This window comes from Canis aureus, chromosome 23 (genome assembly GCF_053574225.1).
Source record: "Canis aureus isolate CA01 chromosome 23, VMU_Caureus_v.1.0, whole genome shotgun sequence".
NCBI lineage: Eukaryota > Metazoa > Chordata > Mammalia > Carnivora > Canidae > Canis > Canis aureus.
Genome location: NC_135633.1, coordinates 31304801 through 31318046, shown reverse-complemented (window position 1 = coordinate 31318046; position 13246 = coordinate 31304801). Strand labels below are relative to the sequence as shown.

Sequence of the window (13246 nt, the reverse complement as noted above, 5' to 3'; positions counted from 1 at the left end):
ATAGCAGAGTTTCACTAGCATTGTCTGTAGGGTATGGTGGGAACACACAGGGTCTATATAGTTTTTCCAAGTAGAATCCTCTCCCTTTTCCCAAGTGTGTCTGATAGTTAATCAGACACCATCAGTTGTTTCACAGTTGTTCACTGTTTGCTAGAAGTATATTCTCTCTTCTGTGCTAGTTAAGTTGGATCTGATCTGTGAGAACTGGTTTTAAGGTCTACCAGAAGACCTCTCCTTTGTACTCACACATACCTGTCATTTAAACTCAGTGTCTTCAAAAGCTTATTTACTATTTAATACATGTTCACAATGAAAAGCTTCTTGAGAACTGTGTGATGCATTGTAAAAGGGGGAAAAAATCCCATAAAGATGTTTCTAGTCTATAACTACATAATTTCCATTCTGGGAATTCTATATAAAAGGAGATGGGGGCCAAAATATGTGCCCTGTTATTTGTTATGGTGGGGAAAATGAGCAAGAGGCAGGAAGAAATACCTGAAATGGCCAATATTGGGGGAAATTGATGATGTGAATTAGTCTCATCACCTAATGGAAAGTTAGGCATCTATTCAGAATGATGAGTTTTGTGGCACCTGGGTGGCTCAGTCAGTTAAGCATCTGCCTTTGGCTTGGGTCATGATCCCAGAGTTCTGGGATGGAGGCCCTCCTGAGACTCTGCTCAGCAGGGAGCCTACTTTTCCCTCTCCTTCTGCCTGCCGCCCTGCCTATTTGTGCTGTCCCCTCTCTGTGTCAAATAAATAAAATCTTAAAAAGAAAAAAAATGAGTTTTATTAACAAAACAAAAAGATGTGATGCCAGAAGTGTATCTCACTGCAATAAGAATCCTTGAATTTTATAAATATATGGTGAACTAAAAGCAATTGATTTGTTAAGGCAGGACTGAGGACATCTTTTTTTAAAGATTTTATTTATTCATGAGAGACACAGAGAGAGAGAGAGGCAGAGAGATAAGCAGGCTCCATGCAAGGAGCCTAATGTGGGACTCGATCCTGGGACTCAGGCAGACACTTAACCACTGAGCCACCCAGGGATCCCAAGGATATTTTTTTTTCCTTAGGCTTGTGTGTGAGTGTATAATGAAAATGTAAAATGTTAATGTGTTTTAAACTCACATTTAGAAATTTCTCTTCATTAGGGATGGATTCGTTCAGTCAGATCCCAGAAAGAAGTCTTGTTCCTGCATATAAATGATGGATCCTCTTTGGAAAGCCTTCAGGTTGTAGCAGATTCAAGCTTTGACAATAGGTGAGTTCTTTTTTAACAAAAGAATCCTGTTTTTCCCTTTCATCTCCTCTGCTCCCCATTTCCCTAATCCAGTGTTCATATTGCCCGCTGAGTGATCTTTTTCTTTTTCTTTCTTTTTTTAAAAGATTTTTGTTTATTTCTTCATGAGAGACAGAGAGAGAGAGACAGACAGACAGACGTAGGCAGAGGGAGAAGCAGGCTCCACGCAGGGAGCCTAAGTGATCTTTCTTTTTTTTTTTTTTTCCTAAGTGATCTTTCTAAACAGACCTACTTTTCAAAGCTTTGAGGCTCAAGTCCAAATATTTGGAATCAGAATCCTTCAAGCTCAGGCCTTTCTTTTTCTTTTCTTTCTTTTTTTTCTCTTTCTCTTTTATTTATTTTTAATTTTTTTTTTTACTATTTTTAAAATTTAAATTCAATTAACATACAGCGTATTCTTGGTTTTAGAGGTAGATGTCTGTGATTCATTAGTCTTATGTAACACACAGTGCTCATGATATCAGGTGCCCTCGTTAAGGCCCATCACCCATTTATTCCATTCCCTCAACCCCCTCCCATCCAGCAACCCTGAGTTTGTTTCTTATGATTAAGAGTCTCTTGTGGTTTGTCTTCCTCTCCAATTTCATCTTGTTTTATTTCTCCCACCTTTCCCCTATGCTTTCCTTTCCTTCCCCTGTGCCCCTGTGTTTTACTTCTTAAATTCCACATATGAATGAAATCATATGATAATTGTCTTTCTCTGACTGACTTATTCGCATAGCATAATACCCTCAAGTTCCATCCACATTGTTGCAAATGGCAAGATTTCTTTTTCTTTTTCTTTTTTTTTTGGTGGAGGCTTTTCTTTTTCTACCATTTTCACATAGTCTCTTAATTATTTGCTGCCCAAAGAAGGGTAAAACTTCTATCATTAAATATTGGAATGTTCTGATAGCAAGGTTTGTATTAAAATGGGGGTTCCATATAATGATATCTTGTTTATGCTTAATTTTTGTTATTGTAGAGAACTGGCTTTTGGGAGTTCTGTGGAAGTTCAAGGGCAGCTGGTAAAAAGTCCATCCAAAAAGCAAAATATGGAACTGAAGGCAGAAAAAATTGAAGTTGTTGGAAATTGTGATGCCACGGTACGCTTTTTCATACTTTAATGGAGACTAGGCTTAATTTAAAACATTAGCAATCGGTTTTAAGTGTGATTATTGGGAAGATGGCACTTAGAACTTGTTTCAGTTGTGACTTTGCAAATTATTAAAAACAGGCTATAGAGCTTGAGTAATGTAGAGAGTATAGCAAGAAGTATATGGATGGCTGAGTTTTAAGAGTGAAAGTAAAGTATTAATTTATGCATCTCTTTGGACAACTGTCACAATTGAAACTTGCTGCTTTTACAAGGATGCCCCTGTTAGCCCCAGAAACATACAGGGGCAGACCATGTTCTTAGAAAATCCCTGCCTAATAATGACTTTTGCAGGATCTAGAACTGTGTTGTCCCATACAGTAGCCACTAACCACCTGTATATATTTAATATCAATGAATTTAATATTAAATCAATCAAAATTAAATTACTTCCTCAGTGGCATTAGCCACATTTCAAGGGTTCAGTCATAACCTGCAGCTGCTGGCTATCATAGTGGGTAGCACGGATACAGAACATTTCCATTTATCACAGAAAATTCTATGGGACAGCATTGGAGTGCTGTAATTACTGGGCTGAGCAAAGATAAGAAATCCTACTTTGAGACGTGTATGGAGTGCCTGGGTGGTGCAGTTGGTTAAGCATCTGATTCTTGGTTTCAGCTCAGGTCGTGATCTCAGGATCTTGAGATCAAGGCCCCCATTGGGCCCTGTGTTCACTAGGGAGTCTGCTTGGTTTTCTCTCTCCCCCTCCTGCTCATGTGCACATGCTTTTTCTCAAATAAATCTTAAATTCTTTTTTCTTTTCTTTATGCCTATTTTTGCAAGACTCTTTGCTAGTAGCTTTTATTTATCACCTGATAAAGAAGTTAGAGGATATAAAACCATAGGTTATCAACCCAGTTTCTGAATTGGAGAAAATGAGACCCAATCAGGTGACATGATTTGCCTAACATTATATTGCTGACTAGTGTCACAGCTGAAGTTGATGTACTAGCCATTTGACTATCCTGTAGTTTTGCTATACTTGTTTTCAAGTATTTAATGAATAAAAAATGAGGAAGTATAGGGAAATTGCATCATTTTCATTTTTATTTCTTTTGGATAATTGAAGGAAAATAAATACACAGAAATAGAAAGTGGGCAACTTGTAAAAAAAAGTCATTCAGAATAATTTTTAAAGAAATACAAATACTAATTGACATGTAAAATCAGGAATCTGGTTTTAAGATTTCTGAAAAGTAGACGGTGAAAATAATTTGAAACTCAGAGAGGCATTGTAGATGGTAACTACTTTTGGTTTTGCATTTTTAGAGGAGTATAATGATTATTAAAATTTGCCATGTGTTTTACTCTTCTTAAATTTTTCTCACTTGGCTTCTATCGTTGTCATTCATCTTCCCCTTGATTTCAGGTTCATTTTTAAGTATTCAGACATTAGAGAATTCTGATCCCGAGGCAGTCCCCAAACTCCTATTAATGTAGTCATATTTTGACTTTAGTAGATGTAGTACTTCTTTCTATTATGAAATAAATTAACGTGTACACTAAAAGAAATAGATAAGACTAAATGAAATAAGCTACCAATTTGGCTTTTTTACTTAGCTTTTCTGTTACCTTTTTATTGAAACTTTGGTTTTGGTCTGAAGGTTTGTTTGTTTCTTAATCTTAAAAAGTGAGGGTGGGAAGAGTGTAATATTTCTATGTAGACTCATAATTTGAAATTTTTGTAAATATACACTACTCCTCTGCCAGATGACAGAAAGCTGTTGACCCTCCCTTATGTTCTTAGACATGTTGATAACAGTGAAAAACAGTGCTGATTGATTATAAATGATTGTGGGCTTTCAAGACATTTGGGTGATTTTAAAATTGAACACCAGCTGTGTGTACACAGCTGTAGAAAACATAATCTTTAATATCTACAATATTCTGAATTCTTATGTGCCAAACAGTAGACTGTTTTACATAATTATATCCTAATCTCTCTATTTGTAAGTAGTGACTGATACAAACTAATGGATAGAAATTTGATAAATAACACATTAGCCTCAGTAATATTAACTTTGCCTGAGGTTCTACAGCTAATAAGTAGTAGAGCTGAATTCAAACCCACATCTCTGATTCCACCTACCATTCTACTAATTTGGAACTAATGTGGACTATATTCACTTATATTAAGAAAAATAAAAGGAAAACATTTTAATTTTGTTCTGAAGCATTACTATTTAACAAGTGTCATAGAAACTGATTTTATAGAACATTATCTTTTTTAGCTTTTAATTTGTTTTTTTCATTTATTGGCAGGCGTTCCCTTTTAAGTATAAAGAGAGGCATCCTCTGGAGTATCTGAGACAATATCCTCACCTTCGGTGCAGAACTAATGCTCTGGGCTCTATACTGAGGGTTCGCAGTGAGGCCACAGCTGCTATTCATTCTTTCTTTAAGGTAAAGTGCTTTGTGTGCTTTTAGTTCTTTTTTGTTGTTTTTTTCCACCCCCCTTGGCTATTCTTTCTTGTGAAGAAGTTGAATAATTGCAATCTTGGAGTAGTATCCTGAAAATTCTGTTAGTTACCATATTTATTCCAAGCATTCTTTACTTGTGTGATACTTTTTTCTTTGGTTGCTTTAAAATTGTCTATCACTGGTCTTGAGCAATTAGATTGTGATGTGTCTTAGTGCAGTTTTCTTTGTTTCTTTCGTTTAGACCTTGTAAAGTTTCTTGGATCTATGTGTTTTAATTTTCAGCAAGTTTTTCAGCCATTATTTCTTCAAATATTTTTTATGTTACCTCCCCACTTTGGAGACTTCAATTGCCCATATATATGAAGTCACTTAATGATAGCTGCATAGCACACTGATGTTCTTTTCTTTTGTTAAATTCCTTTTTCCCTGTGTGTTTTTTTAGGGGGTAGTTTCTATTGCTATGCCTCCAAGCTTATTGATCTTTTCTTTTTCAATGACTAATTTGTAGTTATTTCAATCTAATGCATTTTCCATCTCACATTGTGGTTTTCATATCTAGATGTTTGATTCAGGCCTTTGTTTTTTTCCTTCTGTGTGGAAAAATATGGAACGTTTCATGAATTTGTATGTCATCCTTGCACAGGGGACACCCTCATCCAACTTTAGCATACTTGCTGCTGAAGCAAGCGCAATTTGGACCTTTTTAAAAAAATATCTTCCATATCTCTGCTTAACTTTGTTAACATATACAATACAGTTGTTTTTTTAAAAGATGTATTTATTTATTCCTGAGAGACACAGAGAGAGAGAGGCAAGAGACATAGGCAGAAGGAGAAGCAGGCTCCCCGCAGGGAGCCTGATGTGGGACTCCATCCCAGATCCCAGGATCTCACACCCTGAGCCAAAGATCCTCAACCACTGAGCCACCCAGGTGTCCCTATATCATACAGTTTTAATTAAAATTATTTACAGTTTTAATAGCTGTTTAATAACTATGTCTTCCTCATTATTCTAACATGTCAATTATTTAAGTCCTTTTTGATTGATTTGTTAGTCTCCTCATTACAGGTTATGATTTCTTACCTCTTCACCTATGTGCTAATCTTTGGTTAGATGCCGGACCTAGAGAATTTTACTGTGTTGGATATTAATAACCTTTGTTTTGGTGTGAGGTTAAGCTTCTTGGAAACTGGTCCTTTTGGGCCTTGCTTTTATGGTTTTGGTAAGTAGGTCTGGAGCAGTGCTCAGTCTAGGACTAGTTAATTTCTGCTACTGAGCACTTTACCTAGTGCCTTGTGAATTTTGAGTTTTTCCAATCTGGTTGTGGGAACAGGTACTGTTTGCAGCCACATGCAAGTACCAAGCATTGTTTCCTCTAGTCTGTTTTGGATGTTTGTTTCCTTGGCCTTTGGTAGTTTCCCCACATGTATGTGCTTATGATCCTTCTACTTAATACTCCAAAGTGACCCTCTGTACATCTCTGGAGTTCTCTCTGCAACTCTGTCCTCTCTGATGCACTCTCCTATGAATTCTAGCCACTTTTGCCCTCAGACTCTACTCAGGAAGTCTGCTGGGCTACACTTTATTTCCCCCCTCTTCCTCCAAAGGCCTGGACAATTTCAAGGTAGTAAGCTGAGCTGTTGAGAGGGTTCAACAAAGTTTATTTCCCACCTCAAGGATCACTGTCTGATATCCATTGTCTTGAAAATCATCCTTTAATGTGCTTTTGAGGGGTAAGGAATAGTTGGTTTCTATTGTTTTTGGTTGTTTCAAGGGGGATTTTTTTCCATCTTGATCATAGACATATTTTATATGTAGTAGGCACTACTTTTAAAGAGCTATTGGTGTTAATCAAGTAGATTGGTACACAACTAAAGGCATTTTGTCTTATTTAGTGTTGTTTGTCAGCTACTTGCCTCTATCTGTGAAAGCCATAGGGGAATATAGTTGTTAAGTTGATGAGAATGATGAGTTGAGGTGAATGAAAGAATGTGGATGAGAGAGCCCCAAAGCCCAGGATTGGCGCAGCAGATAAAGTTCAGTATTGTTCTGGAGCTCTTCCTATCCCATTTCTACAGATCCAGCTGATTGGCAGAGTTTGTCAAACATGCTACCTTTCCCTTGGAGGCGTCCAAATTCATGCAGGCCCAGCCCTATTGTAGTTTACCAGGATAGTTCTTGCTGTTTGAAAAGCTTCTCCAGAGTCAATTGCTGGTGAAACAGCTAAAGAACATCAAGGCTTTGAAGAATACAGTTTTGGATAAAAAAAAAAAAATCATCACATTATACTACGTCATCCTATTATAGTTCGAAAGGGTGCATTTCTATATGCTCTCATAAACTTTTTTTGTTTTTTAAAGATTTATTTATTCATGAGAGACACAGAAAGAGAGACAGAGACACAGGCAGAGGGAGAAGCGGGCTCCCTGTGGTGAGCCTGATGGGGGACTCAATTCCAGGACCCTGGGATCACAACCTGAGCCAAAGGCAGACAGTCAACCACCCAGGTGCCCTTCTTATAAACTTTCTTATACAGCTTCTTAGTAGTGCTTGAACCACACAAACAGAAAATTTGTTCAGATCTAAAAATGTTTTTTGCCCCGTATGGCTTTAAATAGTGGCTAAAGTAGACCTGCTTCGATACAGAAACTTTTAGAGATTTCTGGCCACTAGGTGGTGATATTGGCAGTCCATTGACAAGTGAGCTTTACCTACTTGCTACATTTATTATGGGAAGCTTTTACAAAAATGTAAACAATTTAAAAAATAAACTAGGGAAATATTAAATAAAAAATAAGCAAAATAACATTTTAAGTGGTTGAAAATAATGAATTTTAGCACTATTGGTTATAATTATAAAGGCAGGTAATTTTGAGTGTTATAAATTCACTTTTTAATTGTGAAGCCCTAGAAAATATAATCCTGATAATTCTATAATGTTACCCATTTGTATGTATAACAGTTAGCATTGAATTGAAATCACAGGGTATTATAGTGCATATTAAATACTAGTTATATGTTATTTGTATTTGGTACTGTTTCTGTGACTTAATACTTTTGGCTTCCTGAAAGATGTTAAGACTTAAAATCTAAGTAAGAGTTTCATAAGTTAAAATATCTGAACTTAAATATCCTAGCAACTTTTTTGTTGCTATTTTTTTCTAATATTTCTATATTAGAAAGGCATTTTTTTGTTTTGAGTATCAAAAATGTTTTGTGTTTAAGTTGGTTTATGCATAAAATTGACAAATTTGCTATGTACTAAAACTTGGATATCTAGAATCCTCAAGGAATGAATTATTTAGAAGAGCTGAGTTTCTCCCATAACAATTATTTTGTTAGGCACTATTTTTTCCAATTTCCAGTGGAAGTTATCCTAAAATATATTACATATTTCCCTGGCTTCCTAATTGAGCCCATTGAAGAGTTTGCCCTTTCTGGATGAGTCCAGGTTCTTCTCTTGAGTATCAGATATTTCCCTCTTCTGTATGAGAAAGTCTTAAAAAGCCTGTCAGGGTGTATTCTTTGCCCCCCCTGTTGAATAACCCCAGACTATTATTGTGTCTTTGCGTTCCTATGACTGCTTTTTATGGATTTCTTTTTTTTTTTTTTTTTGTCTTTTTGCTGTCATTTTCTGTTGTCATTGGCTAGAAATTATTGTCATGTTTCTTTGCTATTGATTCTGATTAAATAATGATGCATGCTTTGTGTAAGTGTAAAAGAAAAATAACAGTCCAGGAGTCTTTGGTATGCATGGGCCTTAGTATGTGAATTTTATAATTTTCAGATAGTCAGTGCCATATAAAATATCTAGTTCTAAAGTGTGTATCAAAAAAAAAAGTGTGTATCAAAAATACTTAGAGATTCAGAGGTGGTGGGTGGAAGCAGAAAAATTGAGTGAGTAGAGGTGCCTGGGTGGCTCAGTCAGTTAAGTGTCTGCCTTTGGCTCAGGTCGTGATCCAGGGTTTTGGGATCGAGCTTCACATCACTGGCAGGTCCCTCCTCAGCTACAGTTTCCTTCTCCCTCTCCTTCTGCCCCTTACCCTGCTTGTGCTTCCCCCCCCCCTCAAATAAATAAATAAATCTTTTTCTTTTTTTAATAAAAAAATCTTAAGAGGGAAAAAAAAAACCCCTGGGTAAATGCGTACTTTTATTTTTGGCCCCTTCTCTGGTCTTCCTATCTCTAATTAGGAACCCGTTTGCTGAATGTAGGATGGGATAAATACCTGACACTGTTACCCTGGTGGAGGCAAACAGTACTCCTCCACTCCTTGCTGTTTATTTTCCTTTTTATTCTGCTATGTCCCTATCTACTTGCTCTCTTGAATTTTGTTCTCCGTGCTTTCTTATTCTTTCTTTGAACTCTGTTCTTTATAGCTTTTGGCGGGAATGTTATAGACTTTGATATAAGCCTTCTAGCAGTATTAAGACTTAAAAAGCTAGTGACACGTTTTGAAAGGTTTAGCACTAATTGAGTATTAAGAATAATTCCCACTACTTGAGTGATTTTTTTTTAACCCATATAATTATTTCCATAAGATTTGCAGTTTTGTTTCTTGTGGCAATTGAACAGTTCGTTCTAACTTTGGCAATTACATTTAGCCGTTAAATTTTCTCCTCCCTCTCCCCCTCCCTCTCACCACCCTCGTTTCCTTTGGATTTTTCACTTCCTTTCTTTGTTTACTGCACTCCTGCTCATAGTTGCCTGCATTCATGTGGAATAAATGATTCATGTCCATAATTCTGGTTCCTAGAAGATAAAAATTTTATGCAGTAATGTTATTGATTATATTTCATTCATTCTTATAATGTGCTTTGTGTGGCACCTCTAGTCATGTAGTTCCCAGGTTAAGTATATATTTGAATATTTTCTAAGACTCCTAATTTATAGCTTGAATATTTAATCAGTCTACATCATTAGACAAGTTGTTAGTTGGGCATTTTTGTATCATAGCCAGAATACTTAAATTCACCCTTTTTAGAAAGGGAGGGGCAAATTTGGGAGGTCCCTGGTGTAATGCACTGAGACACATTCTACCAGTGATAGACACAATCTGGCAGAGATTAAATATGCACGTATGAATTCATTGTATTGATTTCAAGACCAAAACTTTTGTGTGAAACACATACTATTCTGCCTCTGCATAGTAAGTTCACTTGAACTGCCTCTACACCCACCTGCAACATTTACACAGAATGTAACCTTTTGCCTACATCCATAGTCAAAATGAAAGAAGCATAACCTTGAAGTTGCTGGGTTATTTCGATCCTACTAGCAAACAGCTTTTGTGGTTCACTAATGGAAATAGCTCAGACTTTGGAGCGGAAGAATTGCAGTTGGGCGCCTCAGTAATGGATGGATTTGCTGCTCAGAATCTTCCTTGAGGCAAAGGAAATGCACTGCCTCTGCCATGTGTAGTGTACCGTGCCATCAACTGAATGACAGATTTCCTAAAAATCATTTCTGCTTTTGTTGCTATTTATTTATTCAGTCCCTATTTGTCAACTTTAATTTTTCTCCTTTTTTGGTAGTTTATGATAATTGGGGGTCTCTTCCCCAAATACCAAACTTCACATTGATCACTTTGTAAACAGCAAAGGCAACATCATTATGTACTAGCCTTGAGTGAGCGAGCGAGTGAGTGTGTGTGTGTGTGTGTATTGAGTCACTACCAGTGTGTGAGAGAAGTGGGAATTAAAAATACACTAGAGAGATCCCAAAGGCCTAGGTTCCAGTACTGGCTGTTTTTGCAACCGACTAGTTGTGTGAATTTGTCATTAAATCTCTCTGGGGGGGATCCCCGGGTGGCTCAGCAGTTTGGCGCCTGGCTTTGGTCCGGGGCGTGGTCTTGAGATCTGGGATTGAGTCCCACGTCTGGCTCCCAGCATGGAGCCTGCTTCTCCCTCTGCCTGTGTCTCTGCCTCTCCCTCTCTCTCTGTGTCTATCATGGATGAATAAATAAAATCTTTAAAAAAAAAATCTCTTTGGGCCTCAATTTCCTTATCTTTGAAATCACATTGGACTAGAAAGTATCTAAGTCAGTTCTTGATTTAAAATTCTTTGTGAAAAATAAAAAATAAAAAATAATAATAAAATAAAATAAAATTCTTTGTGGGGATCCCTGGGTGGCTCAGCGGTTTAGCACCTGCCTTCGGTCCAGGGTGTGATCCTGGAGTCCTGGGATCAAGTCCCACATCAGGCTCCCTGCATGGAGCCTGCTTCTCTCCCTCTGCCTGTGTCTCTGCCTTTCTCTCTCTCAGTCTGTCTCTCTCATGAATAAATAAATAAAATATTTAAAATAAAATAAAATTAAATTCTTTGTGCCTCTCTGCATAGTAAAATACTCACCTTGATACCTCAATAGTTATACTTTGGGGGTTATAGATTTGATATGGCATTCTTTTAGTGCTCTTTTAGTAGTATAATAAATAATGTGTTCTTAAAATTGTTTTTTATACAAATATGCTAAAGAAAGGTGGGTTTTTTCTTTTCTTCCAGGACAATGGCTTTGTGCATATTCATACTCCAATAATCACATCCAATGACTGTGAGGGAGCTGGAGAACTGTTTCAAGTTGAAGTAAGTTGTGCTTCCCATCTTGAGGGATAGGTTGCTTTCGATATTTTTCTTCTGTGGGTTTGCTTTAAATTTAGTAACAGTTGTGTGGATAGACCATAACTAGAACCTGAAGTTTTGTCAATAGTAATCCTTAAAAAATATATATAGAAAATTAAAACTTCTCTGATTTCCTGACCTACTGGCTGTATTACTGACATTGTGATTGAAAGGAATGAATTTTTAATTTAGTACTCCATTTGTACTCCTTGTATAACTGTGAATTGATGAACTAGAGAAACTTGAAGAGATTATAATGAAGATTTTTAAGATCTCTTTCATGGACATTCAACCCCCAATTAATATTTTGGGATTTAAGTCATATTTTAAAAGATAAAATAAGAAAATACAAATGTAGATATTTTCTTTTCCAAAATCTTTAAGAAACACATTTATTTTGTAAGAAATTATTTATGCTCTATGTACCTCATGAAAGCTCTGATTTTAGTTCTTTGTTCAGCAATAATTTTTTGAACTCCTAGTATATGCCAGGCATTGTCAGCTTGCCCTTGTTATACATTATTTAAAAGTTACTAGTTTTTCTTACTTGAAGGCAGTTGAAAGCCTTTCATTTACCAATTTCACAAGCTATTTAACATCATTGGCCAGTAGTATAATAATGGACAGAGAGAAATGGATGTTGATAAATGGTGCTTTCTGTATTTCTTTCATTTATTCAGTGATTTCTTTAAGAAGTCAAGATTCTTATTTATACATCTGGGTGATTCCATCAAATGACAAGATCTGTAAATAACTGCTCTACTCTGGTTCAGTACTTTGGACTCCTGATAATGATGCTTTCCTTCTTGTTATAACAAAGTATTCATTGGGAGAAGTTGTCCTGTTATGTTGAAGTCATTATTCAAAATGATAATCAAGTGCTGTCTATATTCATACATAGTTCAAAGAAATCTAGATAGCCTCTGCAAAAAGCAGAATAAAAATGCTTCATTGAACATTTAAACTGGGAGTGTTAGCATCTATAAATGTGAGTTCAAAGAAGGCAGGCAAATGATAAAATAACAATACATAAATTGTGAAAAACATTCTCCTCTAGGTGTTTATATTGTTTATTTTCTCTTTGCACCTTACTAGTCTGCTGACTGTTGAAGTGAAGAATTACCCACCTTAAATACATTTCATAATCCCTTAATGTAAACCACTGAATATTAAAAACAAAATGACAGGGAAGGAAAGTTATAATTTAAAGAGTTTTGCAAATAAGCAAGTAATTATTAAAGAGACCCAAATTAAGCAAGTAAAAAAAAAAAATGTAACAAACTGAAATAGTGATACATTTGAAGATAACTCCTTTGCTACCAGAGAAATCCCATAAGCAAGTTTGAATGATTACAGTATGTGTATTTTGGCCTAATTTAAACAACACAAGGCAAGTTACCAGATAAGTATAAATACAGAGGAAGGGGAAAACACATTTTTCTGATATTAAACAATGAGAAGTGTTTTATGTTTGTAGCATTTCAGGGCCAGGTGGAGGAATTTCACATAGTAGAATTAGACTTCCCTGTTCAGGGTACCAGAAAGAAATGCTTTTGAATATGTTGTCCTAGGCTCCTGCAGTAAGGCTCTAGATCTAGGTTTCAGCAATTTGTGGCTTTTTGCTATGACCTACTGTCTTTATTGCTTTCAGAAGTTTGGTTTTTAAGACTTGTCCCCTGCCCCTGCTCACCCTCTAAACTTTGAAAGTAGAACCTTTTTATTCCCACCTCACACACCTCTGTCTAGTACTTCTGATCTTCATTGTG

General features: G+C 36.2%; 1 protein-coding gene and 1 pseudogene across 10 annotated transcripts in view; one reads left to right on the top strand and one right to left on the bottom strand.

The window, feature by feature from the left end:
• The window catches only part of NARS2 (asparaginyl-tRNA synthetase 2, mitochondrial), a 135718-nt gene that overhangs the window by 2890 nt on the left and 119582 nt on the right, over window positions 1-13246 (top strand). For all 10 annotated transcript variants that reach the window (XM_077867216.1, XM_077867211.1, XM_077867215.1 and 7 more), the window contains exons 2-5: window positions 1157-1266; window positions 2270-2390; window positions 4706-4846; window positions 11364-11444. In XM_077867216.1, coding sequence (XP_077723342.1) covers window positions 1157-1266; window positions 2270-2390; window positions 4706-4846; window positions 11364-11444 — 453 coding nt within the window. The remainder of the gene's footprint in view (window positions 1-1156; window positions 1267-2269; window positions 2391-4705; window positions 4847-11363; window positions 11445-13246) is intronic.
• On the bottom strand, window positions 5463-5550 carry LOC144295621 (U6 spliceosomal RNA; annotated as a pseudogene).